Source organism: Sciurus carolinensis, chromosome 4 (genome assembly GCF_902686445.1).
Source record: "Sciurus carolinensis chromosome 4, mSciCar1.2, whole genome shotgun sequence".
In the NCBI taxonomy this organism is placed as follows: Eukaryota; Metazoa; Chordata; class Mammalia; order Rodentia; family Sciuridae; genus Sciurus; species Sciurus carolinensis.
In genome coordinates this window covers 15,201,890-15,229,394 of record NC_062216.1, presented here as the reverse complement: position 1 = coordinate 15,229,394, position 27,505 = coordinate 15,201,890, and the positions used below count along the sequence as shown (strand labels likewise).

The window sequence follows — 27,505 nt, the reverse complement described above, 5'->3', positions numbered from 1 at the left end:
CCATGATATGATATTCAACTCTTGGCCGAAAGCACTATGTAACTCATGCTTCAACAAAGCTTTATTTGACACACATGGTTTCTCTATCAGGCACATCACAACCTTGCACATAGGAACCCTAGACAGCACTTCAGCATTGTACTTAGGGGCCACTTCAGGCAGTAAAATCAACAAAAAGCACAACACTGCCCCCCAAAACTACCAAAAAATACTACTAAATAAAACACAAAAAGGACTGTACACTTGTTTACACTGTGAGATTTAAGACAAGAAAGCAAAGCATTGCAGTGTTCAACCTCAGTTGGGAATGTGTGTTCAGTAACTCATATTTGTCGCCTCTCTGCATATCCATGAATGACTGTGCAAAACTCCATGAGCAAATACTGATTTGTGAGTTACAAATACTTTAGCAAGTAGTGATTTCACAAAAACAGAATCCATGAGAGTGAGGACCAGTTGTATAGCCTGTCCCTAGTCCCTCTAGTTCTACAGGGAAAGGGCATTTAAAATTCCTTTCGAAGAACCATGACGTATTTTGTATTCATTTGTGCAAACAAATATAAAAACTGCTATTCTTTAGAGCTTTTAGTAGCCAGTAGAATAGGTAATAGCCAGTAATAAACTGAGTAATTAGCACATCACCTCACTGACATTTACAACCTTATGAAGTAGGTGTTATTTCTATTTAAAAGAAGAAAAAAATAGTTTGATGTAACATAAAAATTTAATCATTACTCGGTATTGAACCTCAACTCAAAAAGACCATTGTCCCTGCTGCTAGGTCACTGAAGTTGTTTGTGGGGAAAGGCACTATGCTATAATGACAAGATGTACGTATGTGTTACCTGATTTATTAAGGATAATTCTCTCTTTTGAAAAAAATTTGTACTGACTGTTGTCTTCATGACCATTTTAATTTTAATCTTGGACTTGCTTTTAACTCTGATTTACTTACATAGTTAAAAATAGGAAGAATAGTATATTATAATCATAGAATTTTAGAACTAGAAGTTCTTTGTAAATTGCATAATACAGTCCAGTTACTTTACACATGAGGAAACTGAAGCTCCTGGAAATGAACTTGCCGGAGTCACACGGTTAGTTGCTATCACCAGAGCCCAAATTGCTTAACTCTCAATCTCTTTTCTCTGCCTAAGTTTTTCATAGCCCCTTTTATTCAGAAGATTGTTGTAACCAAATTTGGCAATGACTTACTAGCCCAAGTTAAGCCAAAATCTATATAGCACTGTTAGCTCCCTCCTTTTTACATCTGACAAACTGGCAAGGGAGGGGGTTAGCCCAGGAAATACTTCCTTCTCTTTACAAGTGGCACTGGCTAGTGACACTTCAAAATGCAAGTGTTTTTGGACTTTCAGATTTTTCATAGGAAGCTGGAAAATCAGATATTATTACAAAATATTGCAGCCATGTCAAACTTAAAACCACACTGCAAGACCAAAACCAGAAGTATCTATGGGCTGTTTGAGGATGCTGGTTTGAAACCTCTGTCTTAGCAGATTTTTCTTACGCTGCAGCTTTCAGTTTTCAGCACCACCAGTGACTATGAGAAGGAAACCCAATTTTCAGTGACAGAATAAGTGAAGAATGCTCTTCAGTTACATTTATAAGTCAAAAACCATTCAGTGACCAGGCACAGTCACTCTGGCTGTTTATTTTGTGAAATTGTTTACGTGTGTTTTGGCCTCTTACTACCCACAATGCAAAGTCCTTATGTGTTTATTACAAGTTAGAATTGATTCATATTTTGAAGTTAGAATTTTGCAGTCTCACATGTTAACAGACTTACCATCGTTATCTAACGCATGCAAGGTTCTGGTACAGCAGTATCACTTGCTGAAGTACGCAGTTTATCTTGTTTGAAGGCAGTAGACATTACACAGCATCTGCGGCCAAAAAGTGTTTCTCGCCCTCTCAGTACTCTGAAAAGTAGAATGTCCCCAGATACATCCGAAAACCGTACCTTACTTGTTTCCTGAGAAAATAATGGAAATAATGTTTTTTCAATTAAAACAAAACACAAATTGATATGAAACTAAATATTCTAAATCTAAAGTACAATGGTAGGTTATTGATGAACTTCTTTCCCATTCATATCAGAAGATAATAGATAAGAATAAATACCTGGAGAATTTTGGGAGAACTGTGTCATTTATCCATACATTGAAAAAAATACACAAATCATAAATGTACAACTTAGTAAATAGTCACAAAGTAGACATGCCTGAGTAACTTGTATACAAGTTAAAATGTGAAATATTTATAACTACTATTAATGGGTATTTGACTTTTGATTTGGGAACTATTACATTTAGTGCTGCCATGAACATTCTTTTTTTTTGGGGGGGGGGCTGGGGATACGAACCCAGGGCCTTGTGCTTGCAAGGCAAGCACTCTACCGACTGAGCTATCTCCCCAGCCCCCATGAACATTCTTGAACGTATTCTTTGGTGAACTTCATATTCATCCCCATTGGGTCACATTACCATGAATGGAGTAGCTGGGTCATAGAGTATCCATAGGTTTAGCTTTAAGAGATGCTGCCAGGTTTGGATCAATTCAGACCCTTAAAGAGCATATGAACTCCACATCTTAACCAACAGTGATCTTGACTTTTCCAATATTTTCCATTTTCATTCTAATGGGTGTCTCATCATTGAGTTTTCATTTCCTGAGTGATTGCTGAGATTGAAACCTTTTCATTTGACCATTGGCCATTTGGATATCCTTATTTCAGGTTATTTCCACAATGGCTTTCTAAACATTGTACTTAAACTGACTTTTTAAAATGAGTAGTTTGCATGTTTTAACATTCTTATTCAGAGAGCTTGTTAGCTTCCCCATTGACTCCACTGCAGTACATGAGTTATTCTCCTCAGAAATAACTTCTGAGAGATCTCCTAATACATGTATAAAACCAAGATGACTTTGGCCCACAAAGATTACCTTCTGTTAACTTTATAAACAATAGGAAAACTTGAGTGAAATGTTCTTTTATGCCATTTAAACTACCAACATTAATAAGAAAGAAAAAAAAGTAGTGATTTTTTTTTCTTCTTTTTTCCCCAGTACTAGGAATTGAACCTAGGCGCTAGCCTCTAGCTTTTGATCCTCCTGCCTCAGCCTCCTGTGTAACTGATTATAGGCATGTGTCACCACTCCTGGCTTGCCTTTAACCTTTTTGGGTTCATAAATTCTAATGGGTAACAGATCAGCTGTTAATAAATAGAGCATTACTTACTAGAAGAGTTGAATCAGAAAAAGAATGGAGCTTAAATTGCCTTTTAAAAACAATTTTTTTTTTTTTTTGATACTGAGGATTGAATTTAGAGGTGCTTTACCACCGAGTCACATTTATTTATTATTTTGAGAGAGGGTCTCAATAAGTTGCTTAGGGCCTTGCCAAATTGCTGAGACTGGCCTCAAATTTGGGATTCCCCTGCCTCAGGCTCCAGAGTTTCTGGGATTACAAGGTGTAAGCCACTGTACCTGGCTTAAAATATTTTATACAGTTGTTGAAAATTTTTTCCTGCTTATATATTATTATAAACATTGACAGATTTGTGCTAAAAAATTCAAAAACTGTATACCATAGATATAATATATGGTATATATATGTAAATATATATACCATAGATATTATGGATCTTCTATAATCTCACCTTTGAGAGATGATTCAATTTGGTTTTATTCATGGAGATTTTCTTAAAATTTGCTAATATGTATCACAAATGTTTATATATATATAAACTGTATATATATATATATATATATATATATATATATACTGTTTGCCCCTTGCTCTTTTAACCTAAAATAATTCCTGAATTTTTATGTTTTATGATAATTGGATACTCAATATTGAAAGTAAGAATGCCTTAGTGAATAGATTTTAAAAATATAATTTCTACATTAGTCTCATTAACCTTCTAGGAAATGTCTCATTTCTGGCAAGATTCACAGTCCATCTTGTAAACACTTTGTTTCCTGCTATACAGAAGAGTTGCAACTTAGGATCTAAATTAACAGGTTGAAATTGCCTGATGTTTTTCAGCAATTCTTTTTTATACTTGAGACATCATAATTATGAAGCTTCCGTCTCCAATCTGGTAAATGCACTCTCTGTTCTTTGAAACTCATGGATTGCTCCTCCTCTGTGTAATGTAATGAAATGCAATATAATGTAATGTAATGTAATAGTAGCTTGTCTCAGATGGGCAGGTGGCAGTCAGGTCATGGACATGTGCAGAGACCTGCAAATCTGCTGGTCCTCCAAAAGTTATGCTTATTTCTAACTTATTACTTGACATTATTGAGAGTGTCATTAAGCCCTTCCAAAAAGCAAGTATCCTGGTGTCTAGAAATCTCTAAGAGGAGTTTTTGTTTTGTTTTGTTTTTAAAGCAGTGAGGCCAATTTAAAAATATAGAGTGTAAGGCTATTTAAAAAGCAATATTAGGCAAATTAAAGTAGATTCAAGGGTGTTCTGCTTTATAGAGTAGGACAACATCTAATCTACAAAGTTTTTATTTTCCTTTAATCTATGGTAACTCTTTAATCATTATACTCTAAGGTCTGTAGTTTCAACAAACTGCACCTTATGTTGAATTGAGAATTATTGAACTGCATTTTCTCTATCCAAGCTGAAAAGACTGTATAAACTAATGTTACTAAATAAAGGTGGTGCTTTTTTTTAAATACCTTCATTGTGGCTTTTTGCAAAATCACTCTGGTTCTGTGTTTGGGGTTAACTGGCTGAGTTTCCTGTACTAAAGTAGTACTTTGCTAGCTGAGGATCGCCTTCCAGGTTTATAAATGTGCCTTTCTGTTCCAGTGACACCAGATGGATGTTTCTGTATGGATTATAGGACAGGCTTGGCAATCTCGGGAACAGAAAATAGACATTCTTCTCTAGAGGCTTTTTTGTGACCGAAGTAGCATCAGATAATAGTTTTTAACAAAAACTGTGGATTAGGGAAAGGTCGAACATCAGTGTTAGGAAGGAAATGCTCTGCTGTGTCATTGCCACCCTCAGAGTGAAGTCCTAGTTTTAATAGCCAATCAAATAATTGTAAGATAAGTTATTTTAAGCTAGGTCCCCCCCCCCCCAAAAAAAAAAGTGATTCAAAATAATTCTAACCATTAGAGTTGCTTTGGAAACACTAGGAACTGAAAGACCATAAGTGTAAATGTCTTATTCCTCTTTTCCAGGATGGTGTGGGCAACCCAAACAAAGTGACTTTTAACCCTGTTTTTTAGATGTTACCACGAGTTGTTTGGGAAAACAAAATTGTTCCCCATTTGCTCTTCTGGAAACAAAGAAATAGAGCTGTAGTTCTTCATACTATATAAATGGTCAAATTACTTTTAAATTACTTTTGTTTTTTTAGCAGTCTTGTTTCCTGAGCTGAGAACTCATTTCCAGACTTACCCCCAAGTATGTTTTGTCTGCTAAATTAGCAAATGAAAACAAAACAACAAAAGCCCCACCATAACCTGCATGTAGGTTTTTAGCAGTAAGGAACTACCAGTGACAGATGTTTAGCCATTGTTGTGTGAGCAAGTGTCTTGTAATAAACATAAACAAGAATTGTGTCTGATTGATGAGACCTTGAGGAGAGTCATTACACCCTAAGCAGCAGGTCTGTCTAGGGATTATCTGTTGGAATTGGAAACCTCTGTGTGGATAACTGTGGGGGTTGTGAATTACTGTTGCTCCCTAATACCAAATTTTGTAGCCCGCTTTCATTTTTAGTTGGGGGGTCCTTCTGTTGGTGTCTCTGCCTTACCTGTTTCAAAGGATGTGTTCCTTTTAAGTGAATCATTTTATAGGAGGAAATAAAAACGAAACTTCAATGTTGAAACAAAACCTTGTGAAGGAGACTTAATCCCTTGTTTAGGAATGTGGGAATTTATAATTAAACTAACCTAATTTTCAGTAAGGTCTGAGCCAGTACTGGCAAGTGTAAAAGTTACTTTAACACATATTTTATGGCTTGTATAAAATTGGCCTTATCTTCCATTTCTTGTGTTTGTAAGCCATGTGAAGAAAATCAGGTACTGTTTGTAGAACTTCATTACTTGGTGTCTAACTTTACAATTGCAGTTTTCTTTGTGCTTTTGAATTGAAGAGATTAAGTGGGGCCCCTGGAAGTCAGAGAGAAACAAGTTCAGCATAAGCCTACTCACAGACCCAAAATAGTTTGAAGGGTAGTTTTATTGTTTTGTTTTGATGGTAGAGGATGTTGTTTTATTCTTTTGGGGGCTCTCTGAAGTGACTGATGATCAAGATTATCTTTCTTGTTTCCTTTAGGTTAATGTTGGAAATTTGTTAATCCGGTTAAATAAAATAGGAATTCTGCCTTAAAGGCTTTCCTGCTTAGTGGAAAAGCTGTGATTTATAAAGTCATGGTGTAATGGGAAAAGTGATAATGAAAAGCCTTGGGCAGACTGGCTGTGTAATATATTTTAGGCAATTTACACAGGTTACTTTAATTATTATTTTTCTGTTGTCGTTCTTATTAGAATGGCCATTTCTAGTAGTAGGATCCCCAAACTACTTAAACCAACTCTTGCTTGCTAAGTGATGAAAATAGGCTCAGATTTCTTAAAGTCCAAACCATTCCTTTAAAGGCTAACAGATGTTTACTCTCCTTCAGTCAGTGAAAGGTGATAGTTAAGTGTGGTCTTAACTAGTTCCTTTCCTCTTTGCCTTGAACATCATGTTCAGTGGAAGTAGATTTGCTTGCATCCACTTGGGCTTTTGACCAAAACACACACCCATAGATTGCCTGCCTCCCTGGAACTGGTTCAAGATTTGGAGAGAAGGGTTTCTTTGGGGGTGTTTCCCTTGTCTTATCTCCGGGTGAGCAGATGCTAAGGTCAAATTTATTTTGGCCCTTTCATTTTAAATTTGGAAGTGAAGCAAGAGTTTAAAGTACAACAGAAGAGACTGCTGAACTTTAGACATGAGGGATCCGGGGAGGAAGGTGCGTACCTGCATGCTGAAATGTCCTCCTAGAGGTTCTCTTGAGAGTGATGGTCCTTATGCAGATAGATAATCTTAAGCTAATAACTACCACTCAAGAGGAAAATATTTAAAACTATGGAAAGATCTGTGTGGCACTCAAATTGTGTGTTTATGTGCTTAATTTTAGCAGCAGTGCCTCTTGTTTTCATACTTGTAAAATTGATGACAGAATTAATGTATATTAAATTTTTATTTGAAAGCCTTTTGGAAAACTTAGGAGGATGAGTATTTGCAAGGAAAAATGTATCATTTGTGATTGATCAGGGAATGACTGAAAAAGTATATAGATATTTTAAGCATTCTGACGTTTTGTCTTCTAAAGCCTCAAATAAAGAGAAGTACAGCGGTTATCAAATAAAGGTTACCCAGCTTCTCAGAGATGAGAAGCCATTCTCTTTTCATTGGTTGTTATTTATCTTTATCTGGTAATTTTGAGCATAGTGCCTTGAATAGATAGGAGACTGGACTGACTTCTTTCTTGACCAATCTTTTCCAGAGCCTGGCCCAACTAGAGAATCTGTGCAAACAGCTGTATGAAACAACAGATACGACCACTCGACTGCAGGCAGAGAAGGCCTTGGTTGAATTCACCAACAGCCCTGACTGCCTGAGCAAGTGCCAGCTGCTCCTCGAGAGAGGAAGTGTACGTAAGATTCGACAAATCCTGGAGGATGGCAGAGGCTTAGGGGAATACTCTGGTTCTAAGCTCAGGGGTTCATCAGAATAGCCTCTGTTCCCTGATCTGTCATGTGTCCCAACCCTTTCCATTTTACTTTTGAAAAGCACCATGCTTGCCAGGTTTGCAGGAAAGGCCATGTGGCCTCATCAAGAAAATCTCTTGAAATGTGTACTACAGTCCTATCCTGTTTCATCTTTCAGAGACAGGGCTATATAGAAATGGCCTTTCCTACCTAAAGTCCTTATCTCTGAATAAGACCCTCAGTCTTTTGTGTTTTTCCTCCTCCATACCACAGCTGCTGTTTACTGCCTTTTATAGGTCTAGGAAACAAAGACCTTGACAATGAAAATTACAGGAAGTTTAGCTTTCAACATTAGAATTTCTTCCAGCTTAAAAATGGCATGGTAATAATCAAAATAATACTTCTAATGAGACATAATTTGGTAGAATTACTATTTTTTGCAAGAAGGAGGTCTTAGTAAGATCCCACCAGGATACCATGAAAGGGCATGGATAGTCGGAATCACAAGTAGATATTAGCAAATAGCTCTAACTTGCTTGCTTTCTCTGTGTGCATGTGTGCACATGTACATGGCATGCATTTTACTTTTACGTGGTGGGGATTGATCCCAGGACCTCTCACATGCTAGGCAAGTGCTGTACCACTGAGCTGCATCCCCAGCCCTTTTTATATTTTTTTTTTTTTTTTTTTTTTTTTTGAGATGGGAATCTGAGTTACCCAGGCTGGCCTTGAACTTGTGACCCTCCTGCCTCAGCTTTCCAAGTAACTGGGATTACAGTCATGCGGCACTGTGCCCTGCTAGCACTAGCAACAAAGCGGTGACATAATGGAGTGCGACTCTCCTGATAGTCCTAATGTTCAAAGAACTTTAGGCATACCTATCCATATTATCCTATTTCACAAATGAAAGGGAAGAAACTAAGAAGTGCAAACAGTAGCAGTAATTATTATTATTGTAGTAAAGGTAAAAATAGAAATGATGATTCAGTATTATATCTTGAATAGCAGGATCCCTTTAAAAAAAAAGTTTATCCCTAAAAATCAGTATAAAATTTACTTTTCATCTGGAAGGAGACAGTAATAAAATGAAAGCAGTTAATCTGTTGAGAGGGCAGAATTCTAGATAACTTTATTTTTGAGTTTTCATTAGTATTGTCACAGTGTTGTTTATGCAATAGATATAACAAATTTTACTTAGTTCAAATTATTCTTTAGTATCTGAGGATTACAGAGAATGAGTACTGGTCTATTCTAAGGTTTCTGCATCTAATATTTTGTGCATTTCTTTTAAATCACTTGGTCTTAGGATTGATCCTTTGCATTTGCCTGTGGAAGAGGCACAACCAGCACTTCAGCTGACTTCTGCTGGAGCTCTGCATGCAGTCTCTGACTGCTTACTCTGGGGCCTTGTTGACAGTTTACAGGCTAGAAGAAAGTAGAACTGGTACAATACTGAGCAGAATTATAGTGAACTTCCTTTATAATCTCTCTACTGACTTGTTAACAACTTGTCAGATGTATTGAATTATATATAAAAATCATTTACACATTATATAGTGTGTAGTTACAATTATGTGCTGTGATTATGGTAGTCCCTTGCATAGTATTAGTGGCTTGACATATCCACTTTACCCAACCAGCCTAAATCATGCTCCAGGTGAGTTGAATAAATATCAAATGTCAAAGTTCTTTTAAAAAATTTTTTTTGCCATGGTGTATTACATTAATTCTTACAGAAACAAATAGCCTACTGTCTTTAGGATTTTTTGTTTCATGGATAATTATTCTTAGACTCAGGAAGCTGAGGCAGGAGGATTACAAGAGCATTCAGGGCAGCTTAGTGAAACCCTGTCTCAAAACAAAAATGGAAAAGGCTGGAAATGTAGAACAGTGTTACAGTGTTCCTGGGTTGGATCCCAGTATGATTGATTTGACTGATGATTGATTGATCGATTGGTCGGTAGATAGGGCTGGGATGTAGCTCAGTGGTAGAGTGTTTGTGCAAGCCCTGGGTTCAATCCCCAGTACTGCAAACAAACAAACAAAAAAACTGTCATATATATTCCCCAGAGCTATAACTGATCAGTAGCTGTGCTGGTGGAAAGACATAATTTGGAGATTAACTATGCAGCATAATGTGTTAGTTTCCACTAATATTTTTCTTCTTTCTTTTCAAATACTATACATACAGGAATGTTTTGAGGTGAAACTTTGTGAAACATCAGTATAAAATCTCTTAACAAACCTTGTGATTGACTGACCAATACAATTTTAAGTCCCTCTTCCCCCTCTTTTACAGTCATCTTACTCCCAGTTACTGGCAGCTACATGCCTTACCAAGCTTGTATCACGCACAAACAACCCTCTACCATTGGAACAACGAATAGATATTCGTGAGTATGGAATTTTCTTATCTGGCCTAAAGAAATTAGTTTGTTTAGTGGTGTACTAGTAATAGATAAATGCAATTTTTTTTTTTTTTTTTTTTTTAATTTAATAGGTATGGGCCTGTTTGGTAAGGTGCTGAAATTGCTAAGCATACAGAATATCTAGAATCCAGCTTTTTCACAGAATTTTGGGCCTATGAAAGTAAAGAGGATCTAATAACAGTTACTTAAAGATAAATCCCAAGTCATCGCTTGTGTTGTCAGACAATTTCTTTCATTCAGTTTTTATTGTCACTTAAACTCAAAACTTTTCTAGGGATTTTGAATTCTGTATAGGACCATGTTATTTAACCTTGTAGAGGTATATCTGAGGCTACTGTGTTTTAGATCCTTCACATGGCAACATAAAAGACTGAATTTGAAAACCCACCTATGATCTTAAATTTGAGGTCCCAGCATATTTCTCAGCATAAAGAATTAAGAGAGTAAAGGGTGAAGAGTCTAACATTTCTTGACCTATTCATGCTTGAAGACAAACCTCCTTCTCTAGCAGAACTTTCTATTAAGTGGATATTTCCCCCTACAGGGAATTATGTGCTCAACTACCTTGCCACACGGCCAAAGTTGGCTACTTTTGTGACGCAAGCACTTATTCAGTTATATGCCAGGATCACAAAACTGGGCTGGTTTGACTGTCAGAAGGATGACTATGTCTTCAGAAATGCAATCACAGACGTCACGAGGTTTTTACAGGTATATTGTATGTATTTGATATAATAAAAATGGGAGAAGCAACAGAAATAAACTTATGTTTATCTATTTCTTAAAAGTTACACAAAAATGGAATTTTTTGGCATATTCTCTTGCCTCTTTTTTGTTCCTTATTGTCTTTACATTGTTCACCTCAGCACAAACATCCTTTCAAAAATTTCTACATACTATTCCCAGTGAAATACCATAGTTTATTTAACCAGTCTCTTACAGAAGGGCCTTTAGTTTGTTTCCAGTTTTTGGCTGCTAAATAAATACTTTAGTGGCTATCCCAGTACATTTATTTTGTGCTTGAATAAGTGTTTCTGAAAGGCAAATTCTTACCTTGGAATTAATTCAGTTGAAGGGATATTTAATATTTTCAAATAACCCACAAAATGTTATACCTCATTTATACTTCACCAACATTTTCTAAGAGTACCTGCTTCATATACATATGTCTCAGCCTGGGAAGCTAAACTTTTTTTTTTTTTTCTTTTTAATAGGTAAAACAATTCATATCTCATTGTTTGTGTCATGAATGAGACAGAACACATCTTCATTTGTTAATTTCCTACTTGTATGCTTTTCTGTGAACTTCCTATTTTACGTTTTTTTCCTGGGGTTCTTTGTCATTTTCTGTATTTAGTCTCTTCCTAAAGGCATTATTCATTACAAATGTGTTCTGCATTTTATCTTTTAATAATGTATATGCTACAGTGCTTATAGGAACTTTTTAAAAACCAGAGTTCTAAATCTTGCTGAGGTCAGATTTAGCAGTCTCGCTCTATGAAAGTTAGCTTTTATGTCCTGTAAGGTAAAAGGTAGAAACTATAATTCCTTGCTGCTTTGTCTAGGCAATTTTATTAGTGACCAGGGAATTTGTCATCCAGTAGCATGAGTGCATCCCAAATGCCAAAATCAAGCACACATGCCAACTCTTTCTACCTTAACATATTTTTTTAACCAGGACAGTGTTGAATACTGCATCATTGGCGTCACAATTTTATCTCAGCTAACCAATGAAATTAATCAAGTAAGTGCTACAGCCTTCCTCATTGAAGTAAGTGACATATTTTTTCTTAGTCTTGGTGTTTTCTGCTATGTGTGGGATGATCTTTTTTGGCCGTTGTGTGCTTTTGCGGTAAGTGATTAATGCCCTCTTGAAACAATCTTGTTCCATTGGGCTTTCCTCTGTAAGTGCAGCCTAACCTCATTCTTTTTTTCCTGGTCCCCTTGTGTCTCCAGAATATTGTACCCTCCCATCTTAGCTTTTCTCATTGGTATTAATGTTCATTTTAAAGATGAGAATTATGGTCCTAAGTGAAAACCACAATGAAATATTGCCTTGCTAATGAAAGAGAATAAGTCCAAAACAGGGACCATAAAAATGGAACCAGCATCATTTGTGTGCCCTTTTTCCTATATACATTAATGCATTATAGTCATGTATACATTTCTTGTTTCCATGTGCTACTACTAAAGATTTTCCTAGACTCTTTTCAGAATTCATGAACCATTTTGCTAAGACCAGTTAATTTTTTCTTTTGATGCTGGGGATCAAACCCAGAGCCTCACACATGCTGGGCAAGTGCTCTACCACTGAGCTGCAAACCCAGCCCACATGGGGTTTAATTTTTTGATAGTCATTAATGTCACATAGTACTACAGAGGAAACACCAGTGGCTTTTGTTTTTGTTTGTGTTTTTGCTCTGGCTATATTTTTTTTCAGTTATTTCCTTTCATGTTCAGCTAAAATTTTATACTTATTGAACAGGCCAATATTAATATTCATTATAATATCTCACCCTTAGGTTGTCAGTGTATTAATTACATTAGCACTACAGTTGCTATTGCTCATAATTTATGCAGACATTTTTATTAACCCCAAGAAATTTTAACTGTGAGTCAATACTCTTTTAATGCACTAGCTTATAGCCTATTAAAATCTGGAATCCACGTGTTTTCTGTCATGTGCAGTCCCTGTTGTGATCAGTAATTATCAAAATAATAACTTATACTTCTGAGTGGTTATAATATACCAGCCCCTTTTCTTAGCACTTTCTATTAACTAATCTTATTCTCACAGCAGTCTTGTAAGTTAGGTACTGTGGTTCTCTCATTTTCTGGATAAGAAAACTGGGACACATAAAGGTTAAATAATTTGCCTACAGTTATAGTAAGCAAGAGCATCTGAATTAGAACCCAGGCAGTCTTGTTCCAGAGCCTGTGCTCTTAACTGATTGGTTAACCACTATTACCTTTGTAGTAGGAGAGCATTCGTTAACTAAGTATAGAGATTGTGGCCTTGTTGTTCTCCTCTTTGAAGTATGTCACCATAAAATACATAAATGTTGGTATAAAAACTTGCAAGGCTTTACTTCTCTTTCGTAAGAAAGTGATGAAGCTGGGTATGGTGACATGCGCCTGTAATCCCAGTGGCTCAGGAAACTGAGACAGGAGGATCATGAGTTCAAGGTCAGCCTCAGCAATTTAGCGAGGCCCTAAGAGAGTCAGTGAGACCCTTTCTTTAAAAATATAAAAAGGGCTGGAGATGTAGCTCAGTGGTTAAGCATCCTTGGGTTCAATTCCTGGTACCAAAAAGAGAGAGAGAAAGTGATGAAAACATGTCTGCCATAGTTTCGGTATACTCTGTATTATGATCAGTATGACAGATTATAAATGGTTCATGATATATAATCTTGCAGCACCTTTGTTATATAAGTCTACATGCTCACACAGTGACACTAAAACTAGAATTGGAACATTTTGAACCTTAAATAACTTTCATTTTCCATAATTTTTTAGTTGTCAGATTCAAATCAGGAAATGTATTTGTCACAATTTCGCTTTGAACTTAGAAATAAAGTTAAGTAAGACTTTGTTGTCTGACAGACATTTTGCTGAATTAATTGATCAGTAAACAGATTTATGTTTTTAATAGGTGGTTCAACTAAAGATACCGTGGACAACCTTGAGATTCTTACATTTTATTTATTGTATGCCTACTATGTGTTAAAAATAGAAGGCATGTTAAGAAGTAAAAGATTTAGTCCTAGTCAGTGTGGTGGCACAAGCCTGTAATGCCAGCTACTCAGGAGCAGAGGCAGGAGGATCACAGTCTGGAGGCCAGCCTGGGGAACTTAGCAGGGCTCTGTCTCAAAATCAAATTAAAGCAGCTGGGGATATAGGTTAGTGGTACAGTATACCTGAGTTCTGTCCCCAGTACCATAGGAAAATAAAAGATTTAATCTTTAATTGCAAAAACATTTATAACTTAGCTGAAAAGATATGAACAGGAATATGTAAAAAATCAATATACCATTCATTGTCATTTATTTTAAGTTTATGACTGTTAAAGACTATTTTGGAAATTCAGGAGAAATTTCAGCCCTGAGTGGTTTGTTTACCAAAATTCAAGCCTTGCTATTCTGTTTTTGAGACTAAACCACAATATGACATGACAGTAATTATTAGCAATGTCTGCCAACAGTTTGTTAAGTTTTACCTCCCTAAGCGCAGAGGAAAATAAAAATTTGGAGTAAAAATATTTATCCTTTCTTTTGTTTTTCCTCTGTAAGCTTTTCACTAGATGATTTAACAACAATTTCAGCTTTTATTGGATATCCTCTGGTTTAAAGTCTACATGAAAAATTCTTTTGTTTTTACTTCGTTGTTCAATTAATTCTAAAACTGGCATTGGCCTATTCTGTTTCTACACAGGCAGATACGACCCATCCTTTAACCAAGCACAGAAAAATAGCTTCTTCTTTCCGAGATTCATCACTATTTGATATCTTCACACTTTCCTGCAATTTATTAAAACAGGTACAGTTGGGTCATGTCTCCTATATTCTTTTGAAAGGATGAGGATATGTGGGAATTTGTTAGGGGACAGCTCCAAACTGAGGAGTTTATGCGTTGCTTTAATCATTCATCTCTCCATACTGCACATCTAGAGATATACAAAAGCTGGCCGGATTAACCACTGAAGTTATAGAAAAGACTGATTTTCTTACTTCAAAACTATTCCCTTAGGTAAAGAGCAATAAGTGAACACTTACCCCATTCTCCTATCTTGAATCTAGAGTTTACCACAAAGTTAGAGACTTTACTATTTGCTTTTTTATAACCACATAAAACCTCTGTTCAGAGTGAAAGCATGTTAGTTTTATGGCATTTGGATTCTTGGTACTTTGAAAGTAGATTCAGACTGCACTGTTATCATACAAAACTAGGTTGTCTCCTGCTGAGTTAGAAGCAGCAAAGAAACAAGCAACATCTGTAAGGAACAGTAAATTTTGAATTTTTAACATCCATTTAGATTTAATAACCTAAAGGGATATACAGTATCACATAAGGAAATTACCTGGTTTAAAGTAGAGAGTTGGTTTTCAATTCATTTATTGATACAGTTGAAGAAAAAAGGTTAACCTACACATTTACAACAATGTCTAGATTCTTTGTTCCTGTGAGAAACTCAGTGGGGTTAGCCACTAGCTTTTGTTCATTTTTGGTTTTGTTTTTTTCTCATTTTCCAGTGTTTCCCAGTTTTAATTTTAAAGGCAAATTTGGATTCTTTCTGTTGTCCCTGTTATTGACATTCATCTTTTACTCAGTTACTTAGTGTTACCTATGAATTCCCAGATACTCCTGAGGTTTGGCAAGTTGCCTGGCAAAGGTGTTATACCCCCTGAATGGGGGAAAACTTTTGAGAATCAAGAGGCGAGTCTTCTTCACTGATCCTATCCGAAACAGATAACCAGCCAGTCACTGCGACACAGCTGGTATAGCCTTGGAGTCAGTAACCGTGCTTACTGTGGAGCTGTACTCAGCTGTATGGTCTGCAGTGAGTAAATACAAATCACAGGGGATTTTGTTTCAATGCTGGTTAGAAAGATTTCTGATGATGATCGCAAGGATAGTGTTAAAGAGGAAGGAAGGAAGGTGGGCAGGTTGTGAAACTTCCTCAGAACTCCCTCCAGTTTTACCTTAGCCATGTCTAGAAATTGTTAGGCTCTCACCGGCAAATTTCACATCCCATATTACTTCAAATTCCCTGTAGCTATTTTGTCTAAACACATGAAGAATAAGTTTTAAAAGGGGATTTAAGTACCAACTTCATGTTTTTATAGTAAATATATGTTATTAGTAAAAAGGAAAAGAAGGGATTTTCATAGTAACATTAACATGATAAAGTACAGCACCTTTTGGGTGGAAAACCATCATTTTCTGTGCTGAAATACAGTCCGCCTTTTCTGGCTCAGCATCCTGCTCCTAAATCTGGGAGCAAGCTGGGAAGAGAGGAACAATTGTTTGGGACTCATTGTGTGCCAATTTTTCCAGGCTTCAGGAAAGAATCTGAACTTGAATGATGAAAGTCAGCATGGCTTGCTCATGCAGCTGCTCAAACTCACCCATAACTGCCTGAACTTTGATTTCATCGGCACATCTACTGATGAGTCCTCAGATGACCTATGTACAGTACAGATCCCCACCAGCTGGAGATCAGGTAACAGAGAAATCGCACCACCTGGATCAGCCTGCCCTGCAGCTCCTCAGCATGCCTGATCGATAATCCAAAGAACTCCAGTGATCCCTTATTTACTTTAAAGCTTAGAATTTTGATAATTTTGATGTCTGTTTTTATAATACAAAGGGAGAAGTTGTTGGAGGAATCTTATAGATCCCCCAGCATGGGAAAACTCTTAGTGAATGAATAAGAATGGGCATGTATCTTTTACTAATCACTGAGAGATTTGTTAATTATTTAGAGTAATACTTACCTTTAAAAATAGTATCAACCCAGCTACTTAGGAGGCTGTGGCTGAAGGATAGCCAAGTTTTTCAAGGCCAGCCTAGGCAACTTAATGAGACCCTGTCTTAAAATTAAAAAGGTCTGGGAATGTAGCTCACAGAATGCTCCTGACCAGTACCAAAAATATGTATATATCAAAAAACTTGAGCTTATATTTGTTTTTTTGTTCCTAAGGATAAAATTTTAACTTCTTGATATGGTTAGAGGTGTTAGGATTGTCCAAAGTTCCCTGAGAACCAAAAAAGGAATGTGTTTCTTATAGTTGCTGCAATTGATATTTAAAGCGTGCTGGAGCGGGGGGACAAAAAGGCCCTAATCGTTACCACCTTCTAAGGAAATAGACATTCTGTAAGATAAATATGCAGCAGTATGTGCTCTCTTAATGTCTTAGAACAGAATAATACCAGTAACACTGTGCAGACAAAGTAAAGTGATGTCATTTGTCTTTTTCCAGCATTCTTAGATTCTTCAACTCTGCAGCTGTTTTTCGACCTGTATCATTCCATCCCTCCTTCATTCTCACCTCTGGTGAGTCAGGACCACTATTTCCAACACAAACTTGTTTCTAAAAAATAGCAATGAGTGTTCATTTTGTTTTATAGGATATAAATACTAAGGTTAGTTATCTAACCTTGTGAAATTTAGCTCACAGCCTAAAGGTTCTGGCAATAACATTTTAATTGTTTTTAAATTATTCCTATCTACTGACTGGCCAATTGCTGCAAATGGTCAAGCTCTTTTTGTTCATCTTGTCTGACTTTATACTGTATTTCACATCCATTGTTATAGGCTAGAGCATGGGGATTCATCAGACACTATCTGGCTAAACCATTAAGATTGTACTGAGAAGTTTTGACAATCCCTCAGGCAAATGTTACATAGTTATAAATGGAAACTAATGGAAAGGCTAATTTGCAACTCATCCTAAATAACATTTGAAAGGTATTAGGAATGGTATATTTCCTATAGCAATGATTAATCTCAAAATCATTCAGTTTCTAATACCCCATTGGTCCAGTATTTAGATTGTTAGTCTGCAATGATATTATACACAAAATATACAAAGAAAACACAGTAAAGTATAAATGTTCTGCATAGTGTGTCTGCAGTGGACTGATTTCCTGGCCTTTGTAGTATTTTTCCAAACTAATATGGACCTTTGATTTAGGAGAAATGTGAATTGAGTGTTGTGTGCATCATTTAGGTTACTGCAGGAAAAGATAGCACAGTCAAGAATGCTAATTAATGAAAAGACTGTTGGCAAAGGTATGGGCACAATGGAAGGGAATCCAGCAAGGGGTGGTGGTACATGAACAGGGAGCCTCCAGAGACAGAAGAAGGAAACTGGAGAGAGCTAGAGCCATAGCCAAGGGGAGGACTGAACAGCAATAGTTGTGGCCATTTATAGAGAAACTGCCCACCTAGCCCAGCCAGAGGGTGGGGAGAAAGGTTCTGCTTTTTTTCCGCCTTCTGACCCTCCTGCTGGTACTTCCCAGTGGCTTAAGCCAACCAGAATCCAGAGGACAAAGGAATGTGGCTGTTGTTGAGAGGCCATCTGTCCCAGGGGACAGAGCAGGGTGGAGAAGGATACAAAATAGATTGGGGGCGGTGAGGGGGGAGCAAACAATATAAATATCGAGCACAGCAGGGAAAATGTTTTCAGTGTAAAAGTTGTTTTTTCAGGGCTTAGATCTGACTTGTTTATTTCATTATACATCATATTCATCACTACATAGCAAAGCCTGACTAGCCAAAAGTCCTTCAGTTTTAAAACAAAAAAAATTAAATCTAAAACTTTGTTTAAAATATAATTAACTTGATGTTTCCTAAGCAAGAATCAAAGAAGCCATTGGGATTGCCGAAGAAAGTTGTTTCAGATACCCTAAGGAATATTGTAGGAGGGGACAAGGTGTAGTAAAAATAGCTGTACCATCTTAATCAGTGTGTATGTTGTGTCCTGCTCAGGTATTATCCTGCTTAGTACAGATCGCCTCTGTCAGAAGATCCCTGTTCAACAATGCCGAGAGGGCCAAGTTTCTCTCCCATCTTGTCGATGGTGTTAAACGAATACTGGAAAATCCACAGGTAAGATTTTTGAAAATTTATGTATGTATAGAATTAATGTATAGGAGTTAGAAAGAAATTCATCTAGAGGCCACTCTTAGAAATTTCAGAGAACCATTTCCTCTTGTTCTTTGAAAGATTTCTGAGCCTACATTTCTAGGCAGATTCTGAGAGTATCTGCCCCAAAGAGGAGCTTGTATCCTCCAACTTCAGAAATGTAGACGTCTTGGGAAGAGATCACTTTGATACAGAAAATAAGGATGGAGCTAGTCATTTTCCCCCAAGAAATTTAGACTCTAAAGTTTGGTTTTGGTTTTTGTTTGCATTTTTTAAATGTACACCCCTAAGTGTATAGAGCTGTTAGGGTAGGGAGGGAGATATTTCCCTTTCAAATAATCATTCCATAACTTGATTGCCCAAAATTCAGCTAACATCTACTATTTTTCCAACTATTACTTCTCTACAGTAGAAAAAAAAATCATAAAAACATTTTATTTTTAAATATACTTAGTTCCCTTCCTTTCTTTAAAAATTCCATTATTCATTCAACAAATTGTGTCATGCACCTACTACATGCCAAGTTTACAGTAATCAACAAAACAAATTCTCTACCCTACTATGCTAACAGGAAACATAATTAAGAATGCTGGTATAATATAAAAACAAGTCTATAATATTTGTTATTGCATAATAAAATATATAAGCATACTTAGGTAATAATAAATAACATAATGATAGAAACATTTGTGTAAGTTTACCATTGTAGTAAATTACAGTGTTGTGCTTAGTGTTCAGTGTGTCAGATGTAGAAATGAGAAATTTTATTAGGTTTCCATGGATAGGGAGTGAACAGGCCAGTCACATCTGAGATGATGTCCCTCTACCATGAATCAGCTTTACAATAATCGGCAAGGGGTATGATCCCTCTTGGATTTCCTTTGCAAACTCTGCCTGTTGAAACTAATAATTCCATCTTATTGGTGGCTATGAACAGATGAAGTATGGTTAACACATATTCCATTTTATCTTCCCCCATGCTGTTGCCAGAGTTTATCAGACCCAAACAACTACCATGAGTTTTGTAGACTACTGGCTCGATTGAAGAGTAACTACCAACTGGGAGAACTGGTGAAAGTGGAAAACTACCCTGAGGTCATCCGATTGATAGCCAACTTCACAGTGACCAGCCTACAGGTTTGTCTTGGATTGCTTTTGTGTTTCTTTTTAAACATTGGGATCTCTTCTCTTGCTCATTGATTTTAATCTTTTAAGGATACCTCCCGCTTCCACCCGCTTGGCAAAGGTGACTTTAGATATAAGTTATAAGTTACCCCGCAGAGTAGTTCCTCTTGCAGCCTAGTCTTTTAAGTTTACAGAAGTGCAGGGAAGGGGCTGTAGATGTAGTTCAGTGGCAGAGCACCTGACTCACTTGCAAGGCCCTGGGTGTGATGCCCAGCACAACCAAAAAAAAAGTGTAAGGGGTATGATTAGAGAAACATGTGGGAATTACCAAGGATAATATTTAGATTCAAAACAAAGAAAACTCCCTTTTAACCTCTCTGAAAAAGACAAAATAGAACAAGGAGCTAGACCAAAAAGTAAAAAGTTAGTGCCCTCTCTTTTTTAGTCATGTAATATAGAAGTATGCATCTCAAACAGTACTGTTTGCAGCAGAATCATCTGGGAACTTAATGAAGAATACTGGTGCTTGAGTCTTACCCCCACAGTTTCCAATTTCCTAGGTCCAGGGTGGAACCTTAACATCCCTATTTCCAACAAGTTCTCCAGGTGATTCTCATGCATATTAATATCTGAGAAACACTTGCATAGGGCTTTCTTTGTGGGTTGGGTTTACAAAGTCAACATAGAACTGCCTTCTCATTAGATGCTTAACCTCTGAAAATACTAAGAACTTTAAACTAGTTGCCATACATAGAACAAAGCTCATAAAACCTTATCCTCTTTTTAAAAACATCTTCATCCTGCTGGACTTGGTGGCTTACACCTGTAATCCCAACAGCTGAGGAGGATTGTAAAATAAGGCCAGCCTGGGCAACTTAGAGCTTGTCTCAGAGTAAAAAATAAAAATGACTAGGGATGTAGCTGAGTGGTAGAGCACTCCTGGGTTCAGTCCCCAGTAAATTAAAAAAAAAAAAAAAAAAAAGTCTTTTTCATTTGTATCAAGTGGTCTGGAACTTTGTGTGCAGAAATTAAAAATATGCCTTCTGCTCTTTTGGTTGTCCTTAGCACTGGGAATTTGCTCCAAATAGTGTGCACTATCTCCTGAGCCTGTGGCAGCGTCTGGCAGCCTCTGTGCCATACGTCAAAGCCACAGAACCCCACATGCTGGAAACATATACTCCTGAGGTCACCAAAGCCTACATCACATCCCGGTTGGAATCTGTGCACATCATACTAAGGTAAGGAAATTTGGATTGATTCCTTCATCCCATCATGCACACCCACTTGGCAAAGGGGGACTTGTCATGTGTTCCATCAGTGCCAGTACTGTTTGTTTATGGTTATCCCTCCTGGTCAGCAGAATAGCATAAAGTCTGAAAGAATCGTCTTTCTCTTTAACATCCTGGTCATGTCCCCTTTTTCCACTGTCTATAGCAATGAGTTTGAATACGAAGCATATTTGTATGTTTGTCCTTGCCACTGATTTTCTTCAGATGTGAGAAATTTATAGGACATAGGTGATGAGAATTCCAATGTGTACGTTATGGTGCTTAATGTTTACTCCTGAAGAAATAAGTCCAGTTAGCAACTCTGACTTCAGAGCTTACTCAAAGACGAAAAAATTCAGGGCAGCTATCACTGATTGCTGTACATTAACACAGGGTTTTTCTCTACATTGACTATTAACTGTACCAGAAACCTGTAGCTAAAGAACTGTTGGGCCCTTTCAAAAATGACCCATATTAAATTAAGTTGTCTTTGTTTTGTCTTTTCTTGTGTATTTTTCATTGGCTATTTTTCAGGAGTATTGACTTAGACTCTGAATGTCTGAAATGTTTTAATGTCACATTTTTAATTTCCTCAAAGTCAAGTGCATTTGAGTTACAGTCAATTTGAGTCATTTCAAAACCAGAATATTTATGAAGTTCACTGGAAGGCATTGCTCTATGCAGTGGGTTTCCGGGAGGCAGTGTTGAGGTAGAGAAGTGTATATGTAGGCTCTGGGCCCAAGGAGCCAGGTAATAGCAATGTGCTCTTGGTCAACTTTCTCCATTGCCTTATTGTAAAATACAAATGATAATAGACCTACCTTATAAGGTTCTTATGAGGATTAAATTAATATAACCTGGCATGGTGTGTAACACATGGTAAACAAAGTCAGCTGCTATTGTGCTGCCGCCAAATATACTATGATGAAACAATAGCACACCATAGAACAAGGTTTGCAAGGCTTGGTACAGGCCCATTATTCCTCAGCTGCAATTCTGAAATCCAAAATGTGAACTAAATTTTCTCAACAGTTTGGCACCAGAAATCACTTGGTAGCAAAATGTGATATGAGCTATCAGATGATTTATAGACCTTTTTTTTTTAATCCTGTTTAACATGACTGTTCACAATATTCATACATTTGCTTTGGAATATTAAATCTGAAAAGCCACAGGGCCCATTGAGGGCTTTATATTACATGGGGAAAGCATCATATTGTCTTCCTCAAATCTGAAAATTTCTGAATTCCTAAACACATCTGACCACAATAGCCTCATGTAAAAGACTATGTACTTATAGTCACAAAGTTTATTGTAGTTAGAGATAAGTGAAAGACTAAGCTGAAAGAGCTTGGAGAGTGAGACGATAAGGCTCAGGTTCAAGGCAGACAAATTAAGGGATAGGAATTCAGGCGGGAAGAGTCACTGCTGTCAAGTAGAATATACCTAAGGGAGACATGCCAGAGCAAAGGCCTCTGCCTTCTGACTTTTAAAATATCCTTCCTTGGCTAGAAGTAGTGTTGGCCTCTATGATAGGAAATGGTGGCTAATTTAAGGAGAAAGACAGCAGCATTGCATTGGGAAATTCATAGGCATATTTTAAGAGAGGCTCCTTCCTTTTACCCCTTTGGAGTAGAGATGGCCTAGAAGATCCCCTGGAGGATACGGGTCTGGTCCAGCAGCAGTTGGACCAGCTGTCTACCATTGGGCGTTGTGAGTACGAGAAGACATGTGCGCTCCTTGTACAGTTGTTTGACCAGTCAGCCCAGTCCTACCAGGAGCTGCTGCAGAGCGCCAGTGCTAGCCCAATGGACATTGCCGTACAAGAGGGTGAGTATATTGTGCTAGGGGTTGGGGGTATTCTAGACCTTGAGGAAATACTGTCAGAACTCTGAACTGCTTGCCACCTCCCTTTCCAACCCCACCCCCATCATTCATCCTCAAGTACCTTCATATACACAGTAGAGTATTTGCGAATGAATGAATACCACAGGGGACAAGGGAAAAGTAACTGAAATCATACCTACAGTGAGGGCTTTTAACTCTAAGGAAGTGCTACGTTTTAAAAGTAACAACCTTGTCAGATATAGGAACGTTGATTATCTGATAATTTCCCCCTTGGTATCATCCTTACCAGAGCAAGGAAGTAGCCATCCTGTGTAAGAAAAGTAAGATGTTATGACTTTACCAGAGTGTCCTTAAGATTAAGGAAGTTCCTAATGAAGAGTATCTTGGTGAAATTATCCCTGGAGATGACACTTATGAGGCTTCCTCCTGCCACAGGGAGGCTGACATGGCTGGTGTACATCATCGGAGCCGTGATTGGTGGCCGGGTTTCTTTTGCGAGCACTGACGAGCAAGATGCTATGGATGGCGAGCTTGTCTGTCGGTAAGACCACTCCCCAGCCACTTTCGGCATCCTGTTGATGTCCACCTATACTGGACAGTCTTAGGAAGCAGAACACCCATGAAAACAAAGGCCTGCTACAGCTCCAACTCCAAGCCTTTATGGGTACAGTGAGAGCTTCACCTATAAGCTTACAAAAACATTTCAGCAATAATTCAACAAGAAAATGATGGGGACAGAATTAAGAAAATTAGTGTGAGAGTAACCATTAATTCTGTTTAAGGATCATGTCTCCGTTAGTGGAATGTAGGCCGCTTTTGCCATGCCAACACAAGTCACAAGGGAAACTGGTTCCTCAAATGTCTCCAAAGGAAGAATTATAGAACTACAGACTTTCATCTCTCAGCCACACATCCATTCATCCACTTTGAAGATTTCAAGTTATTTTGCCCGGTGTGATGGCACATACCTGTAATCCAAGCTACTCAAGAGGAAGTCAAGGAAAGATGGCACATAACTAGTGATTTCTGAAAGCCTACCTAACAGAGTAATAAAAGGCAGAATTTTTTTAAGGCAGATGTTCTCTAACAGTTTGATCTTGGAACTACCATACCCTCTTAAAAAAAAAAAAGAAAGAAAAAGAAAGAAAGGAAAGAAAAGAAAAAAAGGCATTGAGGTCCCCAGAGGAGCAGTTGGGCTTTTTAAAAAATATGTATTAATTCATTGTAAAATATTAGTAAGCCCATTAAATGCTAACATAAAATATATTATTATGAAGAAAACTACTTTCAAAAAAATTAATGAGAAGAACAATGTTGTTTTATATGTTTGCAAATCTCATGTTGGAATTCAGCTGGATTCTCATACCTGCTTCTGCACTCAGTTTGTTGTGTCACACATGTCCTATAGCCTCTGGGAAACCTACTATACACTCACATGAGATTACAAGCAAAAAGAGCCAAAAATGTCTTAATGCTGTTATGAATGATTTTGTGACCCTGCAGAGAGCTACTACTGTAAACAGTTCTAAACCTTCAGATGCTCTTCTTAGGGATGGACACACTTCAACCTGATGCCATAGACTTTATTGGTCCCCAGACATCTCAATCTATAAATTCTTTTTAAAGAATTTGGGAATAACCTAGTTACACCTCATTAGTCACATTGAGATCATAGGCAACTTTTATTTTCTTATGTGCAGTACTGTGGATTGAACTATAGGCTGAGCTATACCCTTGGCCTCTCAATCTATAATTCTTATTCCTCTAAAATTCCCCTTTTGTCTCTTTCTACACCCATTTTGTTAATCAGATGCCATTTGCCTGAGCTGCCTTAATCCTAAAAAGAGTCTCCATGACATTATCCCATTGGCATTATTTGAAGAACTGAGCAAAGATATAATAAGAAAGATCAGGTGTGGTGGCACACACCTGTAATCCCAGCTCCTCAAGAAACTGAAGCAGGAGGATCACAAGTGTCAAAATAAGTTTTAAATGGCTGGGATATAACTCAGTGGTAGAGCATTTCCCTAGTGTGTACTAGATTCTGGATTCAATCCCCAGTACTGCAGAAAAAAAAAAAAAAAAAAAAAGATTTAACAAGAATGAAATCTAATGCCTTTCTGATTTTGCAGCCTGATACGGTACTATGTCATAATATATAAATTTAGTTTATATGGTGTCTTGTAGACTGGTTCTCAGTTCAGGTGTTGCAGCACAATGACTGGGTCTGATTTACTCACAATGTGTCACAAATAGTTTGCTACCTATTCTCACGCTATCAAAATGTCAGATGACTCATTTACAATAACATTATGCTTATTCATTCAGTATTCTTTCACTTGCACTCCAGTATGCTTTTGGGGGGAGAGAGGAGTGCAGGCAAAAGAGACAAAGATTCCGGTAGCAAATCTGCTCTTTGTCCCTGGAAGTGCTACCTGCCTATGAAAATGAAGCTTCACATGTCTCTATCCCCTTCATGACTCTGAGAGAAGAGATTGAGAACCCAGGGCTAGTCCAGTCTGTTTTCGTTAGTACAGATGAATGAAGCACATTAAATTGTTCTATCCATGCTCAGAAATTTTAGGAAATACGAAGACCCCTCATGCCAGTGTTTTCCACAGTTTTTAAGCTGATTCTCAGTTCTACCCCATCTATGATATCAGTGGACAAACATCTGACCACTCATTCCTTAGCTGTGGTTCCTGTGGGGCAGAAAAGGAGACTGTTTTTTTCCCTCGCCAGAGCTTACAGCCTGCAGACAATGCCTTTCAGGTAGGCTAGATAAGGAGAGGAGGTGTGTTTGGCTGCTTCAGGTAGGTTGGATTGTCTAGGGTGACCAGGCTATCCGCTGTTGAGAGTCATTGCTCCTCTTCCTCTAGGGTGCTCCAGCTGATGAACCTAACAGATTCTCGCTTGGCTCAGGCGGGTAATGAGAAGCTGGAATTGGCCATGCTGAGCTTTTTTGAACAGTTTCGTAAGATCTACATTGGGGACCAGGTGCAGAAATCCTCAAAGGTAACAGACTCACAGTTGGCTCCATTTAGTTCTCACTTCTCACATGTGAAATTGCTGATTGGGGGAAACTGTTGAGATACAGCCTCCAGATTTTAGGACCAGGATACTCCAAATGTTTTCTCTTAGTGTGTAGAATTCTGGGAGCCTCATTGAGGAGCTGGGTCCATTTCTCCTGTATTCCATATGCTTAACAAATGGCCAGTCAAAACATCTGTTGTTCTTCCCCAAATTGGCAGTTCTTAGTCTGTATACATGAATTAATGTTCAGAACAGCAGAAGGTTTTGGCAGAGTTTTTGTGATTTCAGGATTGAAGGGGACCAATAAGAGAGCTCAGCATCTATCCAGTATTTTGTAATACTAGAAACTAGCCCATCCCTTCAACAGTTGTTCCCAGGATTGTTTCCATTTTCTTCCCACATCTTACTCCCTGAATGTGGACAAAAACAGTCCAGGCATGTGATTGTTCTAATGTTCTCTGGTTACTTTCTCTCCCTTTAACATGACACCAGCTGTACCGCCGACTCTCCGAAGTTCTCGGCTTGAATGATGAGACCATGGTCCTAAGCGTCTTCATAGGAAAAATGTAAGTGTTTCAGCTTGCCCTCAGCAAGAGGCCCTTGCAGTCCTATTGCAACTGTACAATGTGATCTGGGCATTGTGCTGCCAGTGCCTGGGTATTCCAGCATTGATCGTTTGCGTCAGAAAATTGTGCCTTTGAGTGTGTGACAAGCTGTGCTTAGAGATATGGCCCGGCCCCAGAGCATTCCAGGCTTGTTCAGAATCTTGCCGAATCTCCTCTTTAGCCTCTGGGATCACAGGTGAAACCCTGTCATGGCATTAGCAAAATGACTCTCCCTCCCCAGTGACGGTGCTTGACCTCTCACCTGATCCCTGCGCTGCCCAGGATGCCCAGAGTATGCATCGCTTTCTGATGCTGATTTCCATTAGTTATGCGCCCCCCACCCCGGGGGGAGAGCCCCACTTTCAGACGGGCTTACTCCTCTCAAGGAAGCATCATACCCACTGAGGGTCTTGAATCTCCAAAATCTGGTTTGAATTGTCTTCAAAGTTGGCGCTCCTGATTGGCCCTTTTTTTGTTTTTGTTTTTGGTTTTAAGTTATGCCCCTTCAGTTATATTTTCCCCTCTTTAGGAGCTCAATTTATCAAAGCACACACTAGGAGCCAAATATATTACCCAGGGCTGTGTGCAAAGTGATGTTTTGCCTCCTTCCAACTATCCCAGCCCTAAACACTCATATCCATGAGCTGGTTAATAATTTAAGATGGAAAAAGCAAAGGGGGTCTAAAGGACTCTGCCAGCCAAGAATCCAGAAGCAAGGGCTACTAGAATTCTGCAGCTGACAGTGGATGGTGCAGGTGCAGAATTGCATACGTCTGCATGTTATCACTGCCGCAGAAATCTCT

The 27,505-nt window shown here is 37.9% G+C and overlaps 1 protein-coding gene across 2 annotated transcripts in view; it reads left to right on the top strand.

Annotated features, from left to right (window-relative positions):
- Window positions 1–27,505, top strand: part of Xpo7 (exportin 7) — an 82,127-nt gene that overhangs the window by 37,671 nt on the left and 16,951 nt on the right. The window contains exons 2-15 of one of the 2 annotated variants that reach the window (XM_047549110.1): window positions 7,543–7,689; window positions 10,047–10,140; window positions 10,721–10,887; window positions 11,855–11,920; window positions 14,608–14,712; window positions 16,231–16,396; window positions 17,157–17,230; window positions 18,668–18,787; window positions 19,814–19,960; window positions 21,014–21,186; window positions 22,853–23,046; window positions 23,500–23,605; window positions 25,944–26,079; window positions 26,590–26,663. In XM_047549110.1, coding sequence (XP_047405066.1) covers window positions 7,543–7,689; window positions 10,047–10,140; window positions 10,721–10,887; window positions 11,855–11,920; window positions 14,608–14,712; window positions 16,231–16,396; window positions 17,157–17,230; window positions 18,668–18,787; window positions 19,814–19,960; window positions 21,014–21,186; window positions 22,853–23,046; window positions 23,500–23,605; window positions 25,944–26,079; window positions 26,590–26,663 — 1,769 coding nt within the window. Of the gene's footprint in view, window positions 1–7,542; window positions 7,690–10,046; window positions 10,141–10,720; window positions 10,888–11,854; window positions 11,948–14,607; window positions 14,713–16,230; window positions 16,397–17,156; window positions 17,231–18,667; window positions 18,788–19,813; window positions 19,961–21,013; window positions 21,187–22,852; window positions 23,047–23,499; window positions 23,606–25,943; window positions 26,080–26,589; window positions 26,664–27,505 lie in introns of both variants that reach the window. The other variant, XM_047549109.1, reaches the window with a different exon arrangement.